The sequence below is a fragment of the Ursus maritimus genome, unplaced genomic scaffold (assembly GCF_017311325.1).
Source record: "Ursus maritimus isolate PB19 unplaced genomic scaffold, ASM1731132v1 scaffold_22, whole genome shotgun sequence".
NCBI lineage: Eukaryota > Metazoa > Chordata > Mammalia > Carnivora > Ursidae > Ursus > Ursus maritimus.
Genome location: NW_024424675.1, coordinates 40,424,516 through 40,449,079, shown reverse-complemented (window position 1 = coordinate 40,449,079; position 24,564 = coordinate 40,424,516). Strand labels below are relative to the sequence as shown.

The 24,564-nt window shown below is 43.1% G+C and overlaps 1 protein-coding gene across 1 annotated transcript in view; it reads right to left on the bottom strand.

Annotated features, from left to right (window-relative positions):
- Positions 1-24,564, bottom strand: part of DOK5 (docking protein 5) — a 153,234-nt gene that overhangs the window by 33,129 nt on the left and 95,541 nt on the right. The window contains exons 3-6 of the mRNA XM_040638492.1: positions 18,986-19,100; positions 18,781-18,900; positions 15,801-15,990; positions 1,593-1,728 (exon numbers count right to left, since the gene is read on the bottom strand). Coding sequence (XP_040494426.1) covers positions 1,593-1,728; positions 15,801-15,990; positions 18,781-18,900; positions 18,986-19,100 — 561 coding nt within the window. The remainder of the gene's footprint in view (positions 1-1,592; positions 1,729-15,800; positions 15,991-18,780; positions 18,901-18,985; positions 19,101-24,564) is intronic.

Sequence of the window (24,564 nt, the reverse complement as noted above, 5' to 3'; positions counted from 1 at the left end):
ATGACGTGTGAAAATTACATGAAATCTGAATTTCAGTGTCCATGAATAAAGTTGTTTTGCAGCAGAGTCCTACCCACTGGATTATGCTTTTACCTATGGTTCCTTCTGCACGACAATGGCGGAGTAAAGTAGTTGCAACAGAGGCCATCTTACTCCACAAAGCCTGACGTATTTACTGGCTGGCCCTTTACAGAAAGTTTTGCTGATCTCTGCTCCAAATCCCAGACCACTGCATGAACAAGTCATTTGGGAATAATCTGAGGCAGATCTGGGACAGATCATATTTCTGGTATGTTTTCCCCCTCTTTAAAATCCAACCACCCCACATGTTTTAATCATAAATCTTCAAACTACCCTAATCTTACCACGCCAACACAGTTCCTTTTGGTTTTGCAGACTTCCTTCCAGATGTGAAGCTCTGTGCATGTATTTGCAGCGACAATGGATGATTTGCATTATTTAACAGTTGTACGTTAAGATTTCAATCCTAACTCTCTGTGCAAGTCACGGTTCCCAGCACAATGCAATGAACAGAGAAGGTATTCCTAGACAGCTATATGCTCATGTGTATTTGTGTTTGTGCTGTCTTTATAAATCAATGTCCATGAAGGTTGATCAACCAGAGATGGGAGATGCATGGCTCCGGGCAGGATGGAGTCTCTGGACGGGTTTCCCTGGGCCCACAAAGTGTTACTGTTTTGTTGCTGGCTTTAACTAGAATTCATTTCCAACAGTTACAAACTACGAGATTTTATATACAGTTCAAATCCTCGGCTTCTCTGGAGAAAAATCAAGAGATGTCCTATGTGAAGCCCACAGTCTTGTCAACACTCTTCTGGTCTTGGGCTTATGATATTTCACCCCCATTCCCCTCAGCCCTCTTCTCTCTGGCCCTGTTACCATTTGAAATGATAATGTTTGGTACAGCTATAAATTTATACCTAGTGTGTCTACAGATGTCCGGAAGCATCCAAATTGATGCTGGTAAACCCACTCACAACGGTGGACTAATGATGATGGCCCCTCCCAAGTTCATATACTGAAATCTTAACTCTAAGGTGATAGGGTTAGAGGGTGGGGCCTCTGGGAGGAGGTCAGGTCATGAGGGCAGAACCCTCACAACTGGGATTAGTGCCCTCATGAAAGAGACCCTAGAGAGCTCCCTTGCCCCTTCCATCAGTGAGACACAGAAAAGATAGCCATCTCCGAACCAGGAAGTCGGTTCCACCAGACACTGAGTAGGCCAGCACCTTGATCTTGGACTACCACGCCTCCCAGTGAGAAAGAAATACATTTCTATTGTTGATAAGCCACCCAGTCCCATGCTATCTGCTGGAGGAGCCCAAACTGATGAAGACACACACAAGTGATAACTGAGGCACAAAGTAAATAAACAGGGATGTCCGGTTACTGTGCTACCAGCTGGCTCTTGAGGCTTTGCGAAGACGGCATTTGATCCAAGTGACACACTGTTGAGCACAGGAGTGAGCCGGCTGCTCAGACAACACCGGCCGCACTTTTCAGCATAAAGATTCTAAGACGCATTCTACAAGGGTATGCGCTGGGTCAGAAGGAAGAAATTCCAAACGTACCATTGAATTTTTCACGCTCTGGAGCAAGCGCTCGTGCTGCTCAGCGATCGCCAAGGCAGCAGAGTGGACCTTCTGGTAGATGGCCTCCCCATCTCGCGTTTGAAAGATAAACAGCCCTTCCCCAGTTTCACACATCCTGTGAAAACAAAAACAAAAAGCTGTTGAAGATCCAACTCTAATCACTTCCGTGCACGGAGGGCCTAGAATACTCCATGAAACCAGCCCCATTTACTTCACACGAGATCGGGATTCCTGTTCACATTTGCTAAACGAAGTTAACCAGAATCAAAATTTCCAATTAATCGTTGTTAATATGGGCAGGAAACCATGCATTCTAGGCTAACACGATGCTGAATTTTTTTGTTTTTTAATCAAGAAGCAAAGGTTAATAAAAAGCTGTTTCTTGATTCTTCGTATAATTCCAGTACTCCGGCTTTCCACTTCCAAAGAGGCACCTGTGCAACTGTGTTCTCACTACTGTCCACGAATCAGAAATTCATCAGAAACTATGTCATCCCGCGCAGAAGTGGAAGGAGGATTCTATGACTCCCAGATTCTGTTCTTTCCTCAGAGACATGGCTTTAAGGGTTCTTTCATTTCCAAAATCAATCTAAATTCCTTTTTTTTTTTTTCACTGTACCCACTGACTATTATGTAGGACACTTTTCCAGCAGCCAAAGTGGTCCTAAATGCCCCCAGCACTTATACTAACAGAAACCAGTAGATGGAAACCCAGAGTCCAGAGAAGGTAACAAAATGAGTTGAAGTTGGGCTTCTCCTATGTCCTTTGTGAACGTAAGGATTCAGACATAAGCACATGGTGGCCATACAGACACACTTAACAGTTTTGAACTTCCCCGGAATTACTTTGTCTACATGATAATACCGACACTCCAAGCCACGGATTATGCAATTAATCAAAAATCTAGAAGACAAGCAGGAGCTCAGAAAGTATTGGGAAATTCACTCCTGCCTGCACGTAACCAGTATGTAACAAGGCAGACTGAAATACGGAGCAAAGCTGGATTCCTGACTGTCTGGCCCAGGTAGTCCCCTTGCCAGCTTTTTGTTATGCGTTACGTAGGCTCTCTACACCTACATTTCCATTTGAAAAATAAACAGAATGCCTGGGGTGCCTGGGTGGCTCAGTCTTTTAAGTGTCTGCCTTTGGCTCAGGTCATGATCCCAGAGTCCAGAGATCCAGCCCTGCATGGGGCTCCCTGCTCAGCGGGGGGCCTCTTTCTCCCTCTCCCTCTGCCTGCTGCTCCCCCTGCTTGTGCGCTCACTCTCTCTCTCTGTCAAATAAATAAATAAAGTCTTTAAAAATAAATAAATTAATAAAATAAATGAATAAACAAACAAACAAACAGAATGATTGTAACCATCACCTAAATGTCCTGAAAGTGTTAGATAGGATATGTGAGTAGGCAAAGGAAATCTTCACGTCCATTATTTCACTGGAAGGTAAGCTCCGTGTAGACGGGATTTGTTCCTGAGTAATTCTTAGTTCCTCGACCAGTGCCCACAACACGGCTTGCCCTCTATCTGGCACTCAATAAAGAACTGTAGAATGGCTTGAGGATCAGCAGGCGGTGCTGGGCAGTGGTATAATGAAGAACTTGACCCCAGCTTCCTTGAGGAAGTTTTATTTAAGTTGAGGTTTCATGGAGCCACCCTGGGGAGGGCAGGGCTCTGGCAGAGAAGGCAGAACAGTCCGGCAAGGAAATGCACAGAGAACACCCTGAGGCGGGACAAAGTCGAGAGACCCAGCACACCAGGGAGAGGGTGGCAGGAGGGACGGCCTATGTTCCTGGAGCTCCGGGGACGAGCGTGAGTGCCCCGAGATGAGGGGCTTCATTCTGCGGGGATCACCACCCGAGGGCAACAGTTCCACGGGCTCGGATGCCCGATTTTGGAAACTGTTCCCTCTCTTTGTCAATGACATTTCACACCAACGTCCCATATGAGAAAAATACTGATGGGATTGCAATCATGAAAACCAAAATAAAGGATCTCCTGGAGGAAAGTATTAATAAGCAAACTTAAGAGCTCAGAATCCAAGAGTTCCACATTTCCTCACGGTCAAGATATATTTCGTGTGTGGGCATGTGTGTGTTTAGAATTTTTGGACACTGACAAGCAGGATGGATCTTATACTCAACATGTGTATTTACGGTAATCTTTCTTTCCCTCCATCCCTGCAAAGCGGCTATTAAATCAATGTTACATTTCACATGTATGATTACATTATATTTGAAAGAATATGGTACTTGTTAGACAAACATAAGGCAAACACTAAGAGCCACAGCAAGGGATGGAAGGGTAAAGACATGGGCTTTTTCTTCGAGGAGTTTACAATCGACTCGGCTTAACAAGATCTATGTGAGTGAACCGGTTCAAGACTAACGTCGTGGTACAATGAGCCACGCTGGTCAGAGGGACAACTGATAAAGCAGAGCTGGGGGAAGGGGTGGGTGTCGATGTTACACAGTACCAAGAATAGGAGAAAGCCAAAAACTTGAGAGAAACCGACCAGAAGCACCTCGCAGAAGAGACACAAAATTAGGAGCCACACATTGCAGAATGGTGACATTCTTTTGTCTGCGAAAGTGAAGTGAACAAATGGAACGTGACCCCTCCCCCACCCGTGGCTACCGTGTGCCAGAGACACGACAGTAAGAAAAACAGACGCACAGAAACACAAGACGAAGTAAACAAGAGCCCCAACCACACGGGATCTGGTGGCTCCACCTCGAAGAAAAATCTGGGGAAAGGTCTATTAGGAGCTTGTAATTTAGAACAGGGGCTCTCAACAATGGCACAGCTGATATCGGCCATGTGGTAGGGCCAGATCATCCTTGGCTGCGGCAACTGTCCTGTGTGTTGTAGGACGTTGAGCAGCATCTCTGGCATCTACCCACTGGCTGCCAGTAGTCTCAAGTTGTGACAACCAAAAAATCTCTCCAGACACTGATAAATGTCCCCGAGGTGGCAAAATGTTCCCCAGCTGAGAACCACCGAAATAGCCCAAAAACAAGGGGTTGAGGGAGCACCGAACTTAGGGGTCAGCGGTAGAGAGGCTGTACACCCACGGCAGCTTCCGGGTTCAGGGGAGCTGTTGCTTCGCCACTGACGGTATCCAGGTTGAAGCAGAGAGCACACCCCACACCTGTGGTCTGCGTGGTCTTGCCCGTTCCAGTCACTGGTGCCACTGCTGGCGGATCTCAGCTCGAGATGAGGTACCAGTTGATTCTGTTGGTGCAGTGTGTGTGTCCGTGTGTGTGTGTGTGTGTGTGTGTGTGTGTTGGTTGGAGACCAGGCAATCGAGGCTGCCTGCTAATGGGATGACTGTCCTGTCCTTTCCCGAGACCAGTGGGGTGAGAAAGAGAAATCGGTGTAAAACCCTCCACCCTCCACAAGGCATCACTGTGCCTCCCGGGCCGCCGAGCAGGGGGCAGCTCTTGGGAATGTCAGTCACTCTCGTCCAACTTCCATTCGTCAAATCTTTGTGCCGCCTGTTTCATACTTTTAAAATCAACTCAGGCTTCTTCTCCCTTAAACAAATATATTGTCAAGGAGCCACCAAATCAATAGTCCTAAGCCAACACGCTCCGCCATAAATTGAAGGCAGACATGAAAATGAACGCAATGGAGACAAAATATGTTATTGAACTCTGTCAGGGCCTCTTGTCAGAGATCCGAACAGGACGTGTGCTCACTTGTTAGTAACAAGTAAATGAGAAAGTGTTAGAAGATGTGTTCAGCACCCTGCTGAAATTTATATATATATATATAATTTAATCAAAAAGATCAAAAAGGTAATTGGGAAGAAAAAGACTTTATCACTGTGAGGGTCACATTCATTTAATGTTATGCCGCTATCACTACAATCACCCCACGTGTGGAGAAACGTGGGTGCGCTTCCCGGAGCCCTCCTCCAGGTGCTGTGGGAGAGAGGCAGGGAAGACAGAAAGTCTCCTCCAGTTCCCTCACAGGCTGGAGTCATGGTCAAGTATCCCGACCTCTCCAAGTTCCATGGCCTTATATCCCAAATGCGAGTAATAAGATCACCGAAACCTCTTCGGATGGTGGGAAATTGTGTTTTATCGTTAGCAAAGGATCTTGCATCGAGGGAAGCACTGAATTAGGATTTGCTGTTATTTTAACCCTTTAAAATGTCAAAGCCAATGAGGATGTGGTCCTCAGGGAAAACTTCAAAAGGGAGACACAACCACATTTTTGCCTGGAAGGAAACGTGGGTGACCCACATTCGGCAACAGTGGGGAAGCGAGCCAAAGATGTCTGGGGGTGGAAGGTGTGTGGCTGGGGAAGAAAGTCTATGTTTGAGGTTCACAGGCTATGAAAACCGAGGAATACAAACCTCTTCCCTGAGAATGGAAATTCGGCTTCAGGAATAGGATTCTCCCATTAAGAAAAGCAGCAGCTTTCACTAAATAAAAACTACGATGCAAATGACCGGGGGTTTTGTTTCTCCAGCCCCAGTGAAGTACTGCACCGCGTCTGCTCCGGAGTGTTCGCGACAACTTCCATACAGCTCATCGGCCCAGTGAGCGAGGGGAAGACAGGGTCCCAATTCAGAGGCAGCACTGATTGTCACGTGCTGTCCTTTCTCCCGTGTCGCCACCATCGATGTCACCAGACTTCCCAACGGTTCTCTTAAATGAGGACCTGATCACTTTTTAGATTTAAATTCTAGGGGCGCCTGGGTAGCACAACGGTTAAGCGTCTGCCTTCGGCTCAGGGCGTGATCCCAGCATTTCAGGATCGAGTCGCACATCGGGCTCCTCTGCTAGGAGCCTGCTTCTTCCTCTCCCACTCCCCCTGCTTGTGTTCCCTCTCTCGCTGGCTGTCTCTCTGTCACATAAATAAATAAAATCTTAAAAAAAAAAAAAGATTTAAATTCTAATCCCATGTGTATGGACTAGAGAGTTTAGGAAAACCAAACCAAACCAGACTAACTATCCAAAGTCATAAACTTGGCTAGTGTGAGGGATGGTGGTAGTTTAACTAATGATATCTGTTCTTAATCATGTAACAGGTAAAGTCAAAGAAACATCCCCGTTTTCCCCTTTTGCTTCCCCATGCCACGCCCTGATCTAGATCTAGGGGGGCACTTTGCCCCTCGTTCTCCCCGCTGCAGAGCTCTGTCAGCAGCGGGTTGAAATGGAAGTGCCTTTCACGATGGCTAAACTCAAACACCACGTGTGGCTTTCCTCCTCCCCAAGAGAATGAAAAGTCGGGTTAGCACCAGAGGGAAACTGCGGAACACACCTTGACGTTAACAGGCCCGAAAGTGAAGTCCGATCATCCCCACTCTGGCCCCCCGCCCCCGCGGCCCCCAGACCTCCCTCCGCAGTCTGAGCGGCTCCTGGAGAATCCTGACTCCTCTGTGTCTGTCTCTCTCTCCCCCCCAACTCACGTCCAGCCAGTCAGTATATCCTTTCGGCTTTAGCTTCAAAACATGTCAGTGTCCAAACCCTTAAGCCCACGTTCATTGTTACCAATGTCCTTGCCGCCACTCTTGTCCTCACTGTGAGCACTACAGCACCTTCCTCACCCGGTTGCAGCCTGAGAGGCTAGTTAAATAAATAAATAAACAAATAAATAAATAAATGTCAGACCACGTCACTTCTTTGCTTACCACTTCCTGTGTAGTAAAGAATTTAATCTTGTCCAAAACATCTTGTCTAGCTTGGTGTTGGCAGTTACCTGGGAGGTAATTTTGGTTTGCCTGGGGTTCTTGGGTTAGGCAAACAGTAACAACGGGATTTAGGGTGAGGCTTTGGGTCACGTGCTGTCAGCTGACCTGGAGGCTGGGATCAGCCATGTGCACAACGAATGAATCAATCAAACATGCCTGTCATGAAGCCCCAATAAGAACTCTCAACTGTGGCTGGGGGCTTCCCCGGTTGGCAACACTCTACGGGTACCGTCAGATACTGTGTGAGGGCAGTACGCTGTCTGACTCCACAGGGAGAGGACACAGAAGCTCTAGTCCTGGTATTTACCACTTCTTCCCTTGGCTGATGTTAGTTACTCTGTATCCTTCGCTGTTAGAAACTTTGACCATGAGTTTCATAGACGTCAGTAAGCTCTGAGTCATTCTAGCAAATTATGAGACCTTTGGTAGTTGTGGGAACCCCTCAACTTGCAACTGCTGTCAGAAGGGCAGAAGGTCTCGGGGACTGTTCCTTCGAACCTTGCAGGGACCCACCTCTACTCACCACCCCCAGTGGCGCCCCAACTAAGACTAAAGCCAAATTCTTTACAGTGGCCTTCCAGTCGCACACAATCTGACCCTGTTGCATCTCTACCTTTATATACATTGCTCCCCCCTCCCTTACTCTGCTCCAGTCGTGCCAGCCCCTTGCTCTTCTTTGCACACTCCACATATACCCTCCTCAGCACCTTTTCACAACCTCCTTCTTCTGGCTGGAATGCCCTACTCCCCACCCCACCCCCAATTCCTCCTAGAGCTTTCGTCAGGCTTCACTGACTTAGCAAAGCCAGTTCCGCTCACCCTATTTAAAATTGCAACCCCCCCTCTGGCACTTTCTATCGAATGACTTTAATTTTTGCTGTGGACTTACACAATCTAACATCTCTTTTACTTTTTAAAATGTCTATTATTGTCTGTATCCCCTTTCCTCTATGGAGTGATTTTCAAAATGGCAGAACACTTGTATGTTTCATTCACGGCTACATCCACAGTGCTTGGAACCACACCAGGCTCTTAGGGTAGACTCAGCGAACATTTGATGTAAGAAGAAAAGGACTCCTTTTTGTTAGACCCTTCTAGAAGATCACATATAAAGTGGTCACACATTAGTGGATCATCACCTGCAGGAAGATGGCTGCACATACAAATGGCCAACAGGCTCATGAAAATCTGTCCAGCATCACTAATCATCAGGGAAATCAAAACCACATAGGATATCACCTCACACCTGCTAGAATGGCTAATACGAAAAAAGAGAAGGGATAACAAGTATTGGAGAGCATGTGGAGAAAAGGAAACTTGCACACTGTTGGCGGGAATATAAATTGGTACAGCCCCGTGGAAAGCAGTATGGAGGCTCTTCAAATAACTAAAAATAGAACTGCCATATGATCCGGCTATTCTACTTCTGGGTACAAAGAAAATGAAATCACCATCTCAAGAGATATGTGCACCCCATGTTCACTGCAGCATTATTTACAATAGCCAAGACATGGAAACAGCCAAGTGTCCACCAATGGAAATGCATAAAGAAAATATATATACATTGTATATATACAATGTAATATTAGCCATAAAAAAGAAGAAAATCCTGCTATTTGTAACACCATGGACAGACCTCAAGGGCATTATGGTAAGTGAAATAAGTCAGACAGAGAAAGACAAATACCATATGATCTCACTTGTATGTGGAATATAAAAAAGCCAAACTCAAGAAGCAGACAGTAGAATGTGGTTACCAAGGGCTGGAGGGTAGGGAAAAGGAGGAGATGAGCACAGGGCACAAACTTTAGTTAGAAGGTGAGTAAGTTCTGGGGATCTAATGAATAGCATTGTGACTACAGTGGAAAATACTGTATTGTATACTTGAAAGTTGCTAAGAGAGTAGATCTTAAATGTTCTCAACCACACACACAAAAGGTAATTATGTGAGGTGGCAAAGGTGTTAACTAAACTTACCGCAGAAATCATTTTGCAATTTACGCATTGTACACTTTAAACTTAAACAATATGATAAGTCAATGTGACCTCAAGAAAGCTAGAAAAATAAATAAATTAAAAATACACATAAAAATTTTTCTTAAAAATGACGGCCACTAGATAGGATGTACTGATGAGAGGTTTTACCCAAAGGTCATGAGAAAGTCATCCTTTCCTTTAGGGATTTCACATGTTAAAATCACAACAAGGGGGTAGAAGGGACCTGGGGCTAAGCTTCTTATGTATGATGTGGTCTTGCCTTGTCTGTGTTCACACCCCCACACCTAGCACAGATCTCCTGAAGATGATTACTAAAAAACTTACTCCATAGAGAAGAAAGGAGACTCTCTCTTCTATTTCACACCTGCCTCCATTAAAGGAATATTTATAATAGGCGTGTGTTACCTTTATAATTAAAATTACTTTTGAGATAAATGTTAAAGGGGAATAAACGTCCACAAAAACGGCACAACGGCAGTTTGTATTTTCTTGCAAAAGAAAAGAATCACACTTCTAAGCAAGCCCGTGTTTGAGATCCAGCATGTGTTTATGCCAATTTCTCTACTCAACATGGCAGGAAGAATGGAGTACATTTTGTCAATTTGCTTTCTATCATTTACTAAGAATGGGTGTATATTCCCTAAAATATTCAGGAATGAGAGATTACTAAATAGCTTAGAATCAAGAAGAGAAATAGAGACTATTCAATGATTTATATTAGAAGAGTGGTCCTGTGAACTCATCAATTACAGGGGGAAACAATTTGCTTCTCCAATGAAAAATTATTTCACCAACTACTTGTTTTCAGAGTGGTATATACTAGACATGAATAATTTATTTTCCAAGGCTGTTCGGAGGGCTTTAATCCAAAAACAAACAAAACAAAAAACAAAAAACACACAAAAAAACCCAAAAAACTTTTCACAAATTTGTGCACTCCCCTTAAGAAAAATAATTTGTACATGCAATGTCGATTTTCACATATACTTGGCATACCTAAAAGTTTCTCTTAAAATGATGTCAAAAGCACAATAGAGACTCTCTCTGGCTGGTAAAGAGAAGCACTCATGTGTGGTAATTATTCAGTACCTTCTGCCAAATGTCACCTGAGCTTCTTCCACTCCTGCAGGTGCTAAACCCAGGGTATTAATTTAAATCCGTCAGGAGGTAAGGCAGAGCCTGACACTGGAGCATGCTAGCACAGCAGCCAGCTATAAAATTAACAGGGGTACTTACTGGACACCTGCCACCTTTCTTTAAACAATAACATTTCAAGAATGGTTCCAAGGGAGATGTTGACGTAGTTAGAACCTCATGTCAGTTGGATCTTCCCGTAAAAAAATCAGAGCCCCTGCCAGCCTGATGTGTTTCACTGAAGTTTCAGGGCTTCCAAGTGGAAGAAACAAACAAAAGACCAGAAAAACCTCACACAAAATAAGCACTATGTCTCTCGGTCCACCAAAGAAACTAACCATTCTTTGTCTCCAGGGGCAAGGAGTGGCAATCAATCATGCAACTGCACCTTATTAAAAAGCTTATATTTCAACTCTGGATTTCTTCAAGGAAAAAAACAGAGATAATGATCCGATTGCTTCTGTTGGGTAGAGAGGGGGAGAAACAACATATAGAAGACTCCGATGACCCATGATCATGATACTGCTGTCCGGGGGAAACAAACAACCCTGGCTCTCTGTGCCTGCTGCACTCCAAACTAAAGGAACAGATAGGAAGTTCCAGTAACTAAGAAAATTCGTACATTAGCACACATCCAAATGGTTTTAGGGCACTCTGGTGATGTAAAAACACCTTCTCTTCCCTAGCTCCATAGAAGTTAATGAAGAACTAGGCTCACCTAGTGACATAGGACATTTAGCCTTCCTAGATGTCTACAGGGTTTGGAAGGAAGAAGACCGGACTATGACTCCTGAATCCACCATTTACTAGTCTAATGCCTCTGGACCAGTCATCCAGGTCTCCAAGTTTCCTTTTAAGATGAGAATGATAATATTCTCTCCTTTATATGAGCAGCGAATGGCTTAAATGAGACAGTGCATGCAAAGTGCTTAGTATAGCGAGCTTCATGTAATAATGGCTCCATAAATATCAGTGATTATTTTCAATGGCTGGTATGCCTGCTGGAACAGAGTTTTGCAAGTGGATAATTGGACCAGATACCTATTTGTGGTGGGGAATTGTTCTGTGTAGTGTACGTTTAGAAGCATCTCTGGCCCCTCTACCCACTAGCTGCCAATGGCATCCTTGTCCAATTGTGACAATCAAAAATGGCTCCAGACGTAGCCAAATGTCCCCTGGGACAAACACATCCCTGGTTGAGAAACACCATTTTGTATCTCAGCACCATTATGAGTGATATTGCTAATTACAGTCCAATAGCTGCTTTGCCCTATTTGCTTTGAGCAATTATTAAATGCTGTATTGGACACATATTGTTAGATTTTCTTTCATTTTAAACCTTACACCCATCCCTCTTCTGATGGCATCTGTACCCTCTTCCTGCTTTGGGAGAACCACCCATTGTATTTGTACCCTGTGTGCTTTGTATAAAGTCCTCAATAGAGTACTTGACACCTCGTAAATGTAATGCTCAATATACGGTAGAAATTTCTCTCTTTTCTATTGGTTGATGGTGTGAGAAGATCCCAAAGCTCTTGGAAGCCACGGTGTGGGGCCAGAGCAAAGCAATCCTAGAAGAAACAGGACGGAGAGATGAAACCTATGGTCACTTAGAATCTGAATCAAGTCAAGCCTGATGCCATCCCTACCTCCTGGATTTCTTATGTGAGTCAATGAATTTCTTTCCTGTAGTGTCAGTTTGGTTGATACGACTGTCTACCACATGCCAGGCTTTATTCCAGGTATTTGTGTATGTGCCTCATTTCAACTTCATGGCAATCTTGTGAGGCTCATAGTATATTGTACCCATGTTACAGGTGGCCAGTGGAGCTCAGAGATTTAGGTCATTCCCTCAAGGGGTAGAGCTGCAATCTCATTTCATTTCCTCCAATTCCCATCCAGTTTATTACACACACCCCAGTGTCAGTCTTGGTGGGGCAAAGTGGGGCCACCGAGTCTCTCACTCAGAGGTGACACTCAGTCTCAACTCTAACAGAGGCTGAAGGTGAGCAGAACTTTGTCCAAAGTCTTTGGGGAGATTCCTTGTGTATTGGAGGGCAATACTGCAAAATCTTTGCAGATGCATGTTGGATACATGAAAACTATTTGCCTAGACAGACTTAACTCCTCTTCATTTATTGACATGAGACAGGGAGAAATTATATTAGCTAATATGAAATTGCTTTGTTTTGAACACATTCAAAAATAGCCAAGGAAAAAATTATCTTCACTGATAAAGGAAGGCAGATATGAAATCTTCATGCTTGGGGGAACACAAATGATCTTATTATCCTGAGCATCTTGATGGTAACTACAGAAACTCATCTTTATTTGAGTTTCAGGCAAAATATAAAATAGTAATATTACCTTGTGTTTAACACTGTCTGTATCCTGCACACTCGAGTTCTACTCCAAAAGTAATCATAATAAAATATCAAAGACACTACTGAGGAGAAGCCCAGCATCCTTCCAGATCAACCACATGGATCGCTGCTGTTACCCACAACAATCCTGCACGGGAGTTATGACTTGGATAAACTCAGAAGGGACGTTAAAACCTTCGTTTAAGGTCAACCGCTAATGAAGAACAGATTTTAGAAACTAGGGTCTCTCTGACTCCTGAATGAGTGCTTCTTCCACCCCACCGTGCTGTCTGAGAACTGAACAAGTTCCTAAGAGCACATTCCCGATACTTTCCCTTCTGAGGACTCACTCTCCAGCTAGCACCAGCCCCACAAAGCATGACCACTGAATAAGAATAGGATTCAAAAGTATAAGTGTTCTAAGTCCCTACAATATTTGAGACACAACAGTATGGGGTGTGGGTTGTAGGTATTCTAGTCATCTAACAGCTGGAGATCTTGTACAAAGGACCCTAAAGGTTAGACCATAGAGAGACCAAAGTCATAGAACAAAATACTTTCATTTTCTGAGTCAGCACTTTATGGCTTTTGGTCAAAGGCCACTGGAATATTTCTGAAATTTATGTCTCCAATATATCCATAATTTCCACCATGTGTGTCTCCAATATATCCACCATTTCTTTTACCTAAGCTACTGCAGTATCTCCCCCTATGTACATCTGCTGTCTCTATCCCATTGTCCGCAAAATATAAACATGATCTCTATCTCACTCTCTCTCTCTCTCTCTCTCTCTCTCACACACACACACACACACACACACACACACACACACTTGCTTAAAAGTCTCTATGGGTTCCTATCACACTTAAGAGAAATATCAGTCTTCAAAATAATCTCCTAGGGCACCTGGGTGGCTCAGTCATTAAGCGTCCGCCTTCAGCTCAGGTCATGATCCCAGCGTTCTGGGATCGAGCCCCACATCGGGCTCCCTGCTCAGCTGGAAGACTGCTTCTCCCTCTCCCACTCCCCCTGCTTGTGTTCCCTTTCTTGCTGTCCCTCTCTGTCAAATAAATAAACAAAATCTTTAAAAATAAAATAAAATAATCTCCTAGATCCTTAGCAGTCTACCAGATTAATACGAATAAATTAAGCTTTTGCAAGATATGAGTGACATTAAGACCTGAAAGATAATGTCAAAAAAAGTTTAATATTAGTCATGAGATACTATAAAAGTTTACTAAGATTTTAGCTTTCAGAAATTATGATGGAAAGACACACTCTTCCTATTACTATTCCTATAAATCCAAGGAATAATTGAAGAATTTTAATGTGTGAATAAGGGCTACCCAAAATAGGCCCCAAACGTCCTGATCAATGCAGAATTCTGCACATCGATATGAAACACAAGTGGGAGATGATATGAGGCATATAATCGATAGAAAAGTCTACTATCATAAAACATTTTTCATACATAGATTTCACTGGTAATGATAAATACATAAATAATTTCTGAGACCTAAACAGGGAAATATACCCACTTTCCCAAACAAATTCTGATCTTTCTACAGAGAGTTTCCCGTAAGGATAATAAACAAGTAATTGTGACAAAAGAACACTGCTCTGAAGATTACAGTTTAATTTTCTAACGTGAGGACCTCTGCCATCTCTGGGAGAGTCACAGAATCACCTACAGCATTTCCATTTCCAGGTACTTAAAAAAACAAAACAGAGGGGCGCCTGGGTAGCGCAGTCGTTAAAGCGTCTGCCTTCGGCTCAGGGCGTGATCCCGGCGTACCGGGATCGAGTCCCACATCGGGCTCCTCCGCTGGGAGCCTGCTTCTTCCTCTCCCACTCCCCCTGCTGTGTTCCCTCTCTCGCTGGCTGTCTGTCTGTCACATAAATAAATAAAATCTTTAAAAAAAAAAAAAACAACAAAACAAAACAGAATAGGAAAGAGTTGCTTGGGAAAGAAGAACTTAAGGACTTCCGAGGGTAGCTGTAGGAGAATCAACTGGATCGTATCACCGAAAAGCAAAGCTTAAATCGTTGGGCTTTGCTTATCACAGAATGAGCAGATTAAGCTGAGTAGAGCGTTACTGTCACATATTCACACAAATGAGAGTCTGAGGTGTTTGGAACTCCTGTTTTTACTCTCCTTATATCGACTATTGTATTTCTGTCGGGAAGAACCATCCACTTTTACAAACAAAAGATTTTTCAAAGTCACAAGCTCACTGCTTTCAGCTTTAATGTAAATGTCAGGCCATTTTACAGAAGGACTTGTATTTCTTAAAATTTAGTCATTTAAAATTCTAAAATACAAAATTAACCTGCGGTGTTAAAAAAAAGAGCCCAAATTCCAAGGGAGGAAGGGTGAGTGAGGGGGAGAAAACTGAGATCCTGATTAGATGAATCTCTTTGTAGCTAATGATCAATCCAGATATTATTGGCACCCTCTTGTCTTTCCAAAATTGACATCTGAAAGGAAAAAGGGAAAGCCCTAGAAGGGCTTATTTGGTACTGACTGCAATAAGCCAGTTCCAGAATCAACCTCCCAGTGTTAGTGCTATTTACACATGCATGTAATCCATCAATGGCACCTTCAGAAATGAATGGCTCCTCATACTGATAATCTACCATAGTAAGCCAACGAGGAAACATAAACAGAATAATATGGATGTTTTCCAAACCCCAAGAAGTTGGCCTGTGTTCAGCACGACCCAGTAAATGGTACATTTTCAGCATTTTTACCTAATTCCACTTCAGTCTGTGGTATGGAATCAAACCGTGCAATGAAAATTCGTATCACATTTGTGAGACATTAGAATCCTCCACTGGAAATAAAGTCATACTGAATATATGACTCCTTTATGATTTGCCTAGCACTGCAGGGTCATAGCTCTACACGGTTGCAGAAGCAAGCTTCAGGGTAGATCTCGAATGCGACCCTGGGGAAAGAAGAAAAGTAGAAGGATAGTCATGAAACTCACCTCCCTGCCTCAAAAGTGAACCAAGCAGCATCTCGCCCGTACCGCCGCAGGGCACTTAGCGGCCAAGAGATGAGTTTGACTCTGGGATTCTGGACGTCCCAAAGACAGATGTGCTCATACGTAATCTGCAAGGCACATTCGCCATGTACATCTAAGTTAGGGGATGGCGTCAAATACACATTGAATCTCTCTGGGAGAAAAACAAAAGGTTAGTCTAAAATCCCGGGAATAAAACATCAAAGACATTGTAGGAACAAAGAGGCATTTCAAAAATAATTCTAGCCCATATTCTAGGTTTAGGTTGAACATTCAGGAGGATAAAACCTTTCTCATAAATTCACAGTCCCAGAAAATGATTTTTTAAATGAAGACCATGTTAAGTAACATAATAATGACATAGGCTGGCTGTCAACACACACTAAACACTATTTACATGAGCAAAGACCATTTTTAGAATGTTTGAATTTGCATAATAAAAAAAAGTGTATGCCAATAAAAGACTAAAGCAACGAAACCATTAAAAACAATTTTTTCCTTGCCAAGTACATATTAATTACACCCACATTTTTGTGTTCACAAAAGATGCAGGTGCAAAATAACTGTCACATGATTTAATGATATTAAAGTTATATTGATCAACTCATAATTTTCATAACTAAACGAATAAAACTACATCCAAATTATTTAAATAAAACTCCATGCTAATACCGTGCACATAACTGACCACCAGTTTGGGGAAAAGCCAATGGATGTATTTGAACTCGTTTTAACAAGAACCCTCCTTAGCCAATTACAAATATCCATTTGCTTCTTTGGATGACTATTAAAATTTAACCAAGATCACTCTCAATAAACGACTTGGCTTATTACTGCAAGCAAGTTTTCATCCCCACAGAGTCAGTCACGGTATTTCTGTTATATTTCTAGAAAATTCATTAATTTAGGAAATTATGAGTCAAAACCTCTAAGCAAAACATGAGCAAAAATATTACTACAGCAAACACATCCATCACGATGGCAGATTGCCTATTATCTGACAAAATAGTGTGGCACTGATCTTAGTAGTGGTATTCTGAATTAATTGTTTAATAATAGGAAGTCATTAGAATTCTTGTCAATTTTAGCTGAGCTTAGTACATGGGAGTATCATGATTGCAGGATTTCATGGATCTATTTTTCAGGTTTTCTAAAGTTATTTCAAGGTCCCAATAACGAATTATCTGCTGCTCTCTAGCAACTATTATTTTAAAAGTGTATTCTAATGGAGTAAAATTTCTCCCAGGGGAATTCTAGAACAAGTCAGAAAGACTGTCATCATTAAGCAAAAAGGAAGAGAGACCCTTACCAATTTATTCACTCGGAAGTTCTGTAACTGTACTTCACTCAAGAATAGCAAAGTAACAGTGGTAAGAGTGACTGCCTTGGTTAACAATTCCTTGAAGTCACGCAAATTACAATTGTAAAGTGCCTTCAAAGACACAGTTGAGTTTTGTCATAATCCGTCCTAGTTATGTACCAGGGATATTCTTATTTCTATTTGACAGAAGAGGAAACAGGCACGGTTGGTACGGTAAAGGGAACGCCTAGGCGCAGCCCGTTCTTGGATTCCATTTGCAAGACTATCGGGATACAGCTTCATAAATAGAAATTTGTGAAATCTAGGTGCAGATCTGAGCACTCTAGATTAAAAAAAAAAATCAACACCTATCCTATTTCCCTCTTTATGTCTGGCTTCACAGGCTTCTGTCCGTGAGGCACTACTGGTGTGTGTCCTTCAGCCCGGAGCCTCCTGCCTTAGGAACCACACAAGGAAGAGCCCAGGGCTTTGGTTGTGTGACCCTGGAAAATGGCTTGGCTTCTCTACCGCGGAACTTCCCAGTCTACAAAGAGACTTTTTTGAATTAGCCAAGCACTTGTAAATCTCAGTCAATAACATTTCCATGGAGATGGGTTATGGCAGATACAGTACATCCAAAGTGGTCCCAGCCTGTGAATGTGTCATGAAGACAGAGCTCCAAGTGAGAGCCAGGGCATTTTTTACTACCAACTGGAGTGTGCGCCCACGGAAGGGGTCAGTACAATTCCACCTCTGCCATGTTCACCATCAAGCCAGGGGACCCGTGGCCTTTTCTGTTGTGTTCCGTCCTCACAGATCAAGTCAAGAGGCTACAATAGAGCAGGGCCTTGGGATCCAACTGCCCTGCCACAAAGCTTTGTTATTTGGAAACAAAGAAATAATTCCTCACCTCCAGGCTCATAGTATAAACCAATATTGGGTTTTGCTGAAATGTTCATGGGTGTTTTGGTCATTATTACCTAAAATGGTTTAGTCCCAGGTTGAGTGTTGAGCTCAAGGAGTTGACTCAAGTGTTTCAGTTAAAAAAAAAATATATCACAGAATTAGGTGGGTTTAAGCCTGAGGAAATACTCATGAAGTTTGGAGTCTATTAAAAACACTGGAAAGTTTTCAATGAAATACTTTTAGTGAAAAACCTAAGACCAAAAAAAAAAAAAAAAAAAACAACAAAACCCAAAAAACCATAATGTGGTAAAATCAGTATATTAGGAATCTAGGCCCAGGAGTGTATCAAACACAAGCTGCTGGAGTTAGAGCAAGAGCTGTAGCTCTTCTGAGCTTCAGTCTCCTCGTCTGTAAAATGGGGGAAGGAACGGTGCCTGCCTCACGGAGCTGCTGGGAAAATTGAATGACCTAATGCATCTGCCACAGAACCTGGCACATCACAGGTCCCCCCCGATTTCCAGCTGATGTTACTAACACACAGACATTCCTATGTGTGCATCGAAAACACATTAAGAAAAGAAATACACTGAAATAGTAACACAGGATCTGGGTCACTAAAAGGTTATTTTTACTTCTTTATACCTTTTTTAGAACTTCAAAAATGTCACATAATGAAGACGTCTTATGTGGGACAAAACAGTGTTCAAGAGAGCAAAGGAGAGAATTTTCTTTACATACCACTCTGTTCTCTCTCAACCCCAGTAGCCAGTAAGTCAGGCTCTCCGAGGCTGATGTCATTGATCCGTGTGCCCACACACTCCATCTGGAGTACTTTGCACCATTCATCGGCCTCCAGATCTGTGGAGATGTCCGAAAGATTAACATGCATGCCCAGCGCCTGCTCAGAAGCTAAAAACAAAAGCCCTCCCTGCCTTGGACGAACCTGATTCACAAGCAAAGGTCTTGGAGGTGTCATCATTGAAATAAATCCCTATGGCGTGTTTCTTGGTGCTCTTTGGCAACCGAGCTACGTTCTTCACATTGTTGAGCTCTGTAACCTGAAAAATGAACAATTGCAAATCTGGTCACGATCCCTGAATGAACATGCCCAGTCAACACCACCACACTGACGGGAGGCACAGTAAGTGGGAGGCTCACCACACATGAACACCGCCGGACAGAAAAGTGCATTTTTGAAAACTGTGAATTATTTCCATGTTATCCTTAATACATAGTAAGGAAGGTTAACGAATTAACTTCCTTTTAAAATTTTCTGAAGCATATTAGGTGGTGTGAGCTCAAAACTTCAAAGAGATAGAAAGCTTGTTTTAGTGTTCTTATCTCCCCGAAGATTCTCCCTAATGAATAGTTCTCAGAGCTATATCCCCATTCTAACCCTTCAGGGTACTCCCAGTGAAGGTAACTTAACACCCATTCACACCGAGGAAGGAAGGGAATGGTGGACCAATTCCTAACTGAGTCATCTTACTCTTTGATAATCAGAAATGGAGTGTCAGAAGTCCCCAAAAATGCCCCTCTACTCGGGGTTCAAGTCCTATATTCCAAGACAGATAGTGGTTTTGTCCCATGCTTCCCCGCTCTCTCTGGCTTACTCCGAACTTCTCAATGGTTTACACAACCTCTGTTTTGGAGTCTACATACTACCCTGTGTGGTATCACCCCTTTCTTATCAGTAGGGAAAGCTTTCCCCATTAGAAATACTCTGTTTCCTTCCTCTCTCCCACAGTCTCTTGGTCCCTGTTATAAACTTTCATAATGTTAACACTTTTATAAACCACTCCCCTCCCACTAAGGTATTGGCTTATTGTGTTTCCAAAATGGCTGTCCAAAATGGCTGTCCCTCTGAGGCCCTCAGAGGGGAGGGGGGTGGGGGAATGGGATAGACTGGTGATGGGTAGTAAGGAGGGCACGTATTGCATGGTGCACTGGGTGTTATACACAACTAATGAATCATCGAACTTTACATCGGAAACTGGGGATGTACTGTATGATGACTAACATAATATAATAAAAAATAATTTAAAAAAATGGCTGTCCCTCTTTTGGTTACATCCAGATCCCCTGCTGCATTCAAGGGTTGTGATGACTGGCTGAATGGGAGACGGCATCGTGGCTTCAGGGTATTTCCAAGATAAATAACGCACATTAACAAGTTTAACCTCCCCCTGGTATATCTCTTCTGTGTTATATAAAAGAAGGTATCTCCCATCAGTCTTTGGCTTCAGTCCTATCTCTCATCTTATTCTAGATTTAAGGAATGCCTGGCTCAAGAAGTAGGGGAGGAGAGAAATCAATATCCTCCACACATACCCTAATTTGATTATTTCATTCCCCTACTTCTTAACCTCCACTGGCTCTCTTTATAGTATAAATGCAAAATCCTTGGCATAAACTATCTTAACACTTGCTCCTGACCAAATGTTTGTGGCTCTCCAAATGTATAAGTTGAAATCCTACCCCTCAAAGTGATAGTATTAAGAGATGGGAACCTTTGGAAGGTGATAGGTATTGAGAGTGGGGCCCTACTGTATAGGATTAGAATCCTTATAAAAGAGACCCCAGAAAGCTCCCTCACACCTTCGCCATGTAAGGACATGGCAAGACCTGCCTTCTATGAACCAAAAAGCAAGTTCCCACCAGACACCAAATCTGCCAGTGCCTTGACCTTAGACTTCCCAGACTCTAGAACTGTGAGAATTACATTTCTGTCGTTTAAAAGCTACCCAGTATATGGTATTTTTATGGCAGCCCAAATGGACTAAGACATCAGTGTTCCCCCAAAGCTGGTTATGGCACCACCTGCCTTAGTAGGTACCTTTAGTAGCTTGGCACCACCGACTTTATTCTCCAGCTACTCCAGATCCCTCAGAGTTTACCAAATAAAACTGTTGCTGTTTTGAAGATTTTATTTATGTATTTATTTTAGAGAGAGGGAGACCATGAGCAGGGGAAGCGGGAGAGGGAGAGAAAGAATCTCAAGCGGACTGCCATAAGGGCGGAGCCTGACACGGGGCTCAATCTCATGACCCTGAGATGGTGACCTGCACTGAAAGCAAGAGTCAGACGCTTAACTGACTGAGCCACCCAGGCGCCCGGCAACTGTTTATTTTTTGTCTATGTATTTTTGTGCCAATACCCCAATCCAAGCACTGCTAGCCTCAACTACTTACTGGTCTCTCTATTTCCATCTAACCTCATTAATTTACTGTAAACACAGCAACCAGACGATCTTTTCAAACACAAGTCTGATACCAGCATTTCTGTGCATAAAACAGAACACTGCAGTGACTTCTCACTGCACTTGGGACAAGCAGCCAAGCTCTTAGGGTGACCATCAAGGCCCTCTGTGGTCTTGCCTGTAGCTGTCTTACCAGCCTCCTCTCTGATACCTTCCACATAAGTCATAAGCTCCAGCCATACAGGCTTTTGTTCAGGGCCCAGAAAGCACCATGACCCTCCTGGCTCAGACCCTTCCCTATGCTCTCTTTACTTCAAATGCACCTACCTTACAGGTCTTAGTTCAAATCTCAGTCACCTGCAGAGCCCTACTTGAAGCCCCCTGTTCCTCCATCTAATCAGAGTCTCCAGGTTCTATCTTCCAATGACATCATTGCCCTCACGGCCCTCTGATGGCCACATGGGCTATGGTTTAGTGCCTATCTTGCCTCTAGAATGAAAATTCCCTAGGGTTTTGCTCACCACTGTGTTCCCTGAATCTAATAATCTAATACAGAGCCTGCCACATAGTGGGAATATATGAATCTATGTGGACTGATGAACAAAAGACCAAACACAGAGTTTAAATTTACTTGCACGGGGCTTCTCCAAGGTGAATGCCTCATTCTCCAGGGAAATTTCACTTTTCCTGCAAGGCCCACTTCCTTGAGTAAACTTGCCCTGACCTCAGGGTGAATTACTCATTGCCTTCTCTCTGTTCCCATGTATGCTGTATGAAGCTTTGTTCTATTATCTGTTATTAATCCATCGATCTCTCCAGCACCCAGCTAGACGTGAGTCACCTATCAATGACTTACTGATGGGCTGAATCAATGACGATCATCTGAGAGCCAACATTTATTGAGCCTGCACAGTATACCACGCACTGTGCTTAGACTAGTCTTACATAATATGTCTCATTTAATCTTCATAAACACCCTGCTAGATAGATATTATTATCAGTTATTTTCCAGCTGAAGAAGCTATAGATGAGAAAGGTCAAAGTCATGGGCTCAAGATCACAGCCAAAAAATGGCAGAACCAAGTTCTGAGTGAGGCAAATTGGCCCCAGTGCCCGTGCTCTTCACCCATCTGCAATACTAAGGACTGACTCTCAATACTTTCAGTCCAGAGAATCTTCAGCCTGGAAAGTCATCTCATATTCGAGGACTTCTTTCTTTTTGCTGTGTGTGGGGAGATGGGGGGCACAGGTGAAGTAGGGCGTGAGTGCCCCAGGCTTTATTCTGACCCTCTACTGAGACATTATATAAAAGTAGTCCACCCTAACCTGAGGCACAGCAATGACTTTGAAATATGCCATTTCATTACACATCCATTAAAGGTAAAGAGGAAAGAATGTCAGCTGGAAGGGTCAGAAAATGTAGGGAGAATTGCATGAGTCAGAACACAATTACCCATTTGGGAGATTGTTTTAGATAATAAGCAACCCAACACCCCCGGCTTGGGGGAGGTGAGTGTTCACAGAGCAGGCAGAATTATGTTTTATGTGTCAAAGGACTAGAAGGTTCTAACGCAACAGTTTCTGCCCCCAGTTCAGAACCACGTCTCAATGAGCACGTGCTTGTACACATACCCACCCCCCACCACCCACATACACACTCCTTACTTTCAAAAGAATTGCAATCTACGCTAATCCATAATAGAGCCTTCCTCAAAATACATGCTAAAGTGAAAATTATGGAAACATTTGCAGATATATTTCTGTCACTTTAAAACCTGTGTAAGACATACTTATTTCCACCATCGCTCCATTTGAAGCAGAATGTATTTTTAACATTTCTTTTTTTTTTTTTTTTAGATATAATTTATTTATTTGACAAAGAGAGAAGAGAGCACAAGCAGGGGGAGCAGAGACAGAGGGAGAAGCGGGCTCCCCGCCGAGCAGGGAGCCCAACGCGGGACTCGATTCCAAGACCCTGAGATCATGACCTGAGCCAAAGGCAGACACCTAACTGACTGAGCCACCTAGGCGTCCTTTTAATATTCCTTCTACAAAGACATAATTTGCCCCTAAAGAATCACTTTTGAAGCAAACATAGATTTTGATAAGGTCTCAGGCTCTTGTGTAATATGAATGTTATTTTAAATGGGGGCTAATAAGTGTTACCTGTATCAGTACGACCTCAAAGAAGATGAGCGTTCAGACCACGGGCAGGCAATACCTTCAGGTCACCTTCAGTTTGAATTTCTTGTCTTTTCCCTATGTCTCACATCAGAACTTATTTCCTACCAAGTTCAAAACTTTTTAGGAAAACTCCCTCCTGAGCCTCTGTAGTCAGAGATTTTATTTTTCCTTCACAGTGTCAGAGAAAAGACATCCCCTAAACTCTCCAGGAATTATGCCACCTTTGTGTAGAGATTCACAAATAAAATGGAAAAATCTCTTCAAGGTGTAACAGCATCAAGGAGGGAGTGCCTTAAACACAATGGTAGGAAAGCCACATTCCCTCTTCAAGAATCTTCCTGGAATCCATTCATTCATCACCCTTTGTAAGCTCATTATTTATTCATATTTATTTATTTATTTTTATTCTTATTTAAAGGGAGGAAATAAGCAAAGAACCATTTACCAGGCAGGGATAGGAAGTGCTATGAGGACAAAGAAAGGTGTGAAAAAGGATTTTGTGTGGGCTCAGGAGAATTCTGCTACCTTACAGAAGGGGGTAAGGATGCCCTTGCAGAGAAGGAAGCATTTGAGCAGAGACACAAAAGATCTAAACAAGCGAATCATATGAACAGCTGGACCTAGCCACTCCAGGCACCGGTAACAGAAAGTGCAAAATCTCTGAGGAAGGAATTTGCATGGTCAAAGTTTGCTTATAGGTTTGAATATGCGACTTCCTGCCCTTGACATGTGCACTCAAGGATAAGCCTTCTCTGCAGTCTCCCCTCTACCCCAGGCATCTCCCCACCCACCTTCCCCATAAGGCTCTGCAGCTCATGCAAAGCCAGAGGACCTAAGGAGATCAATATCTTTAAGCTTTTATGTTGTTGTTGTTTTTCCTTTAATCTGTCCAAAATTTGTTTTCCTGAGCTCACTGAGGCATCTTTATGATGATGATCGCAAACTCTTTCTCAGGTAATTCACATACTTCCATTTCTTCAGGGTCATTTTCTGAAGATTTATTTTGTTTCTTTGATTGAACTATGCTTCCCGTTTCTTCAAGTCCCTTGTAAGTTTGTCTTGGGATCCACACTTTTGAAAAAAACAGACACCTCTCTCAGACTTTAGGGACTGATTTTGTACAGGGAAAGGACCAGTCC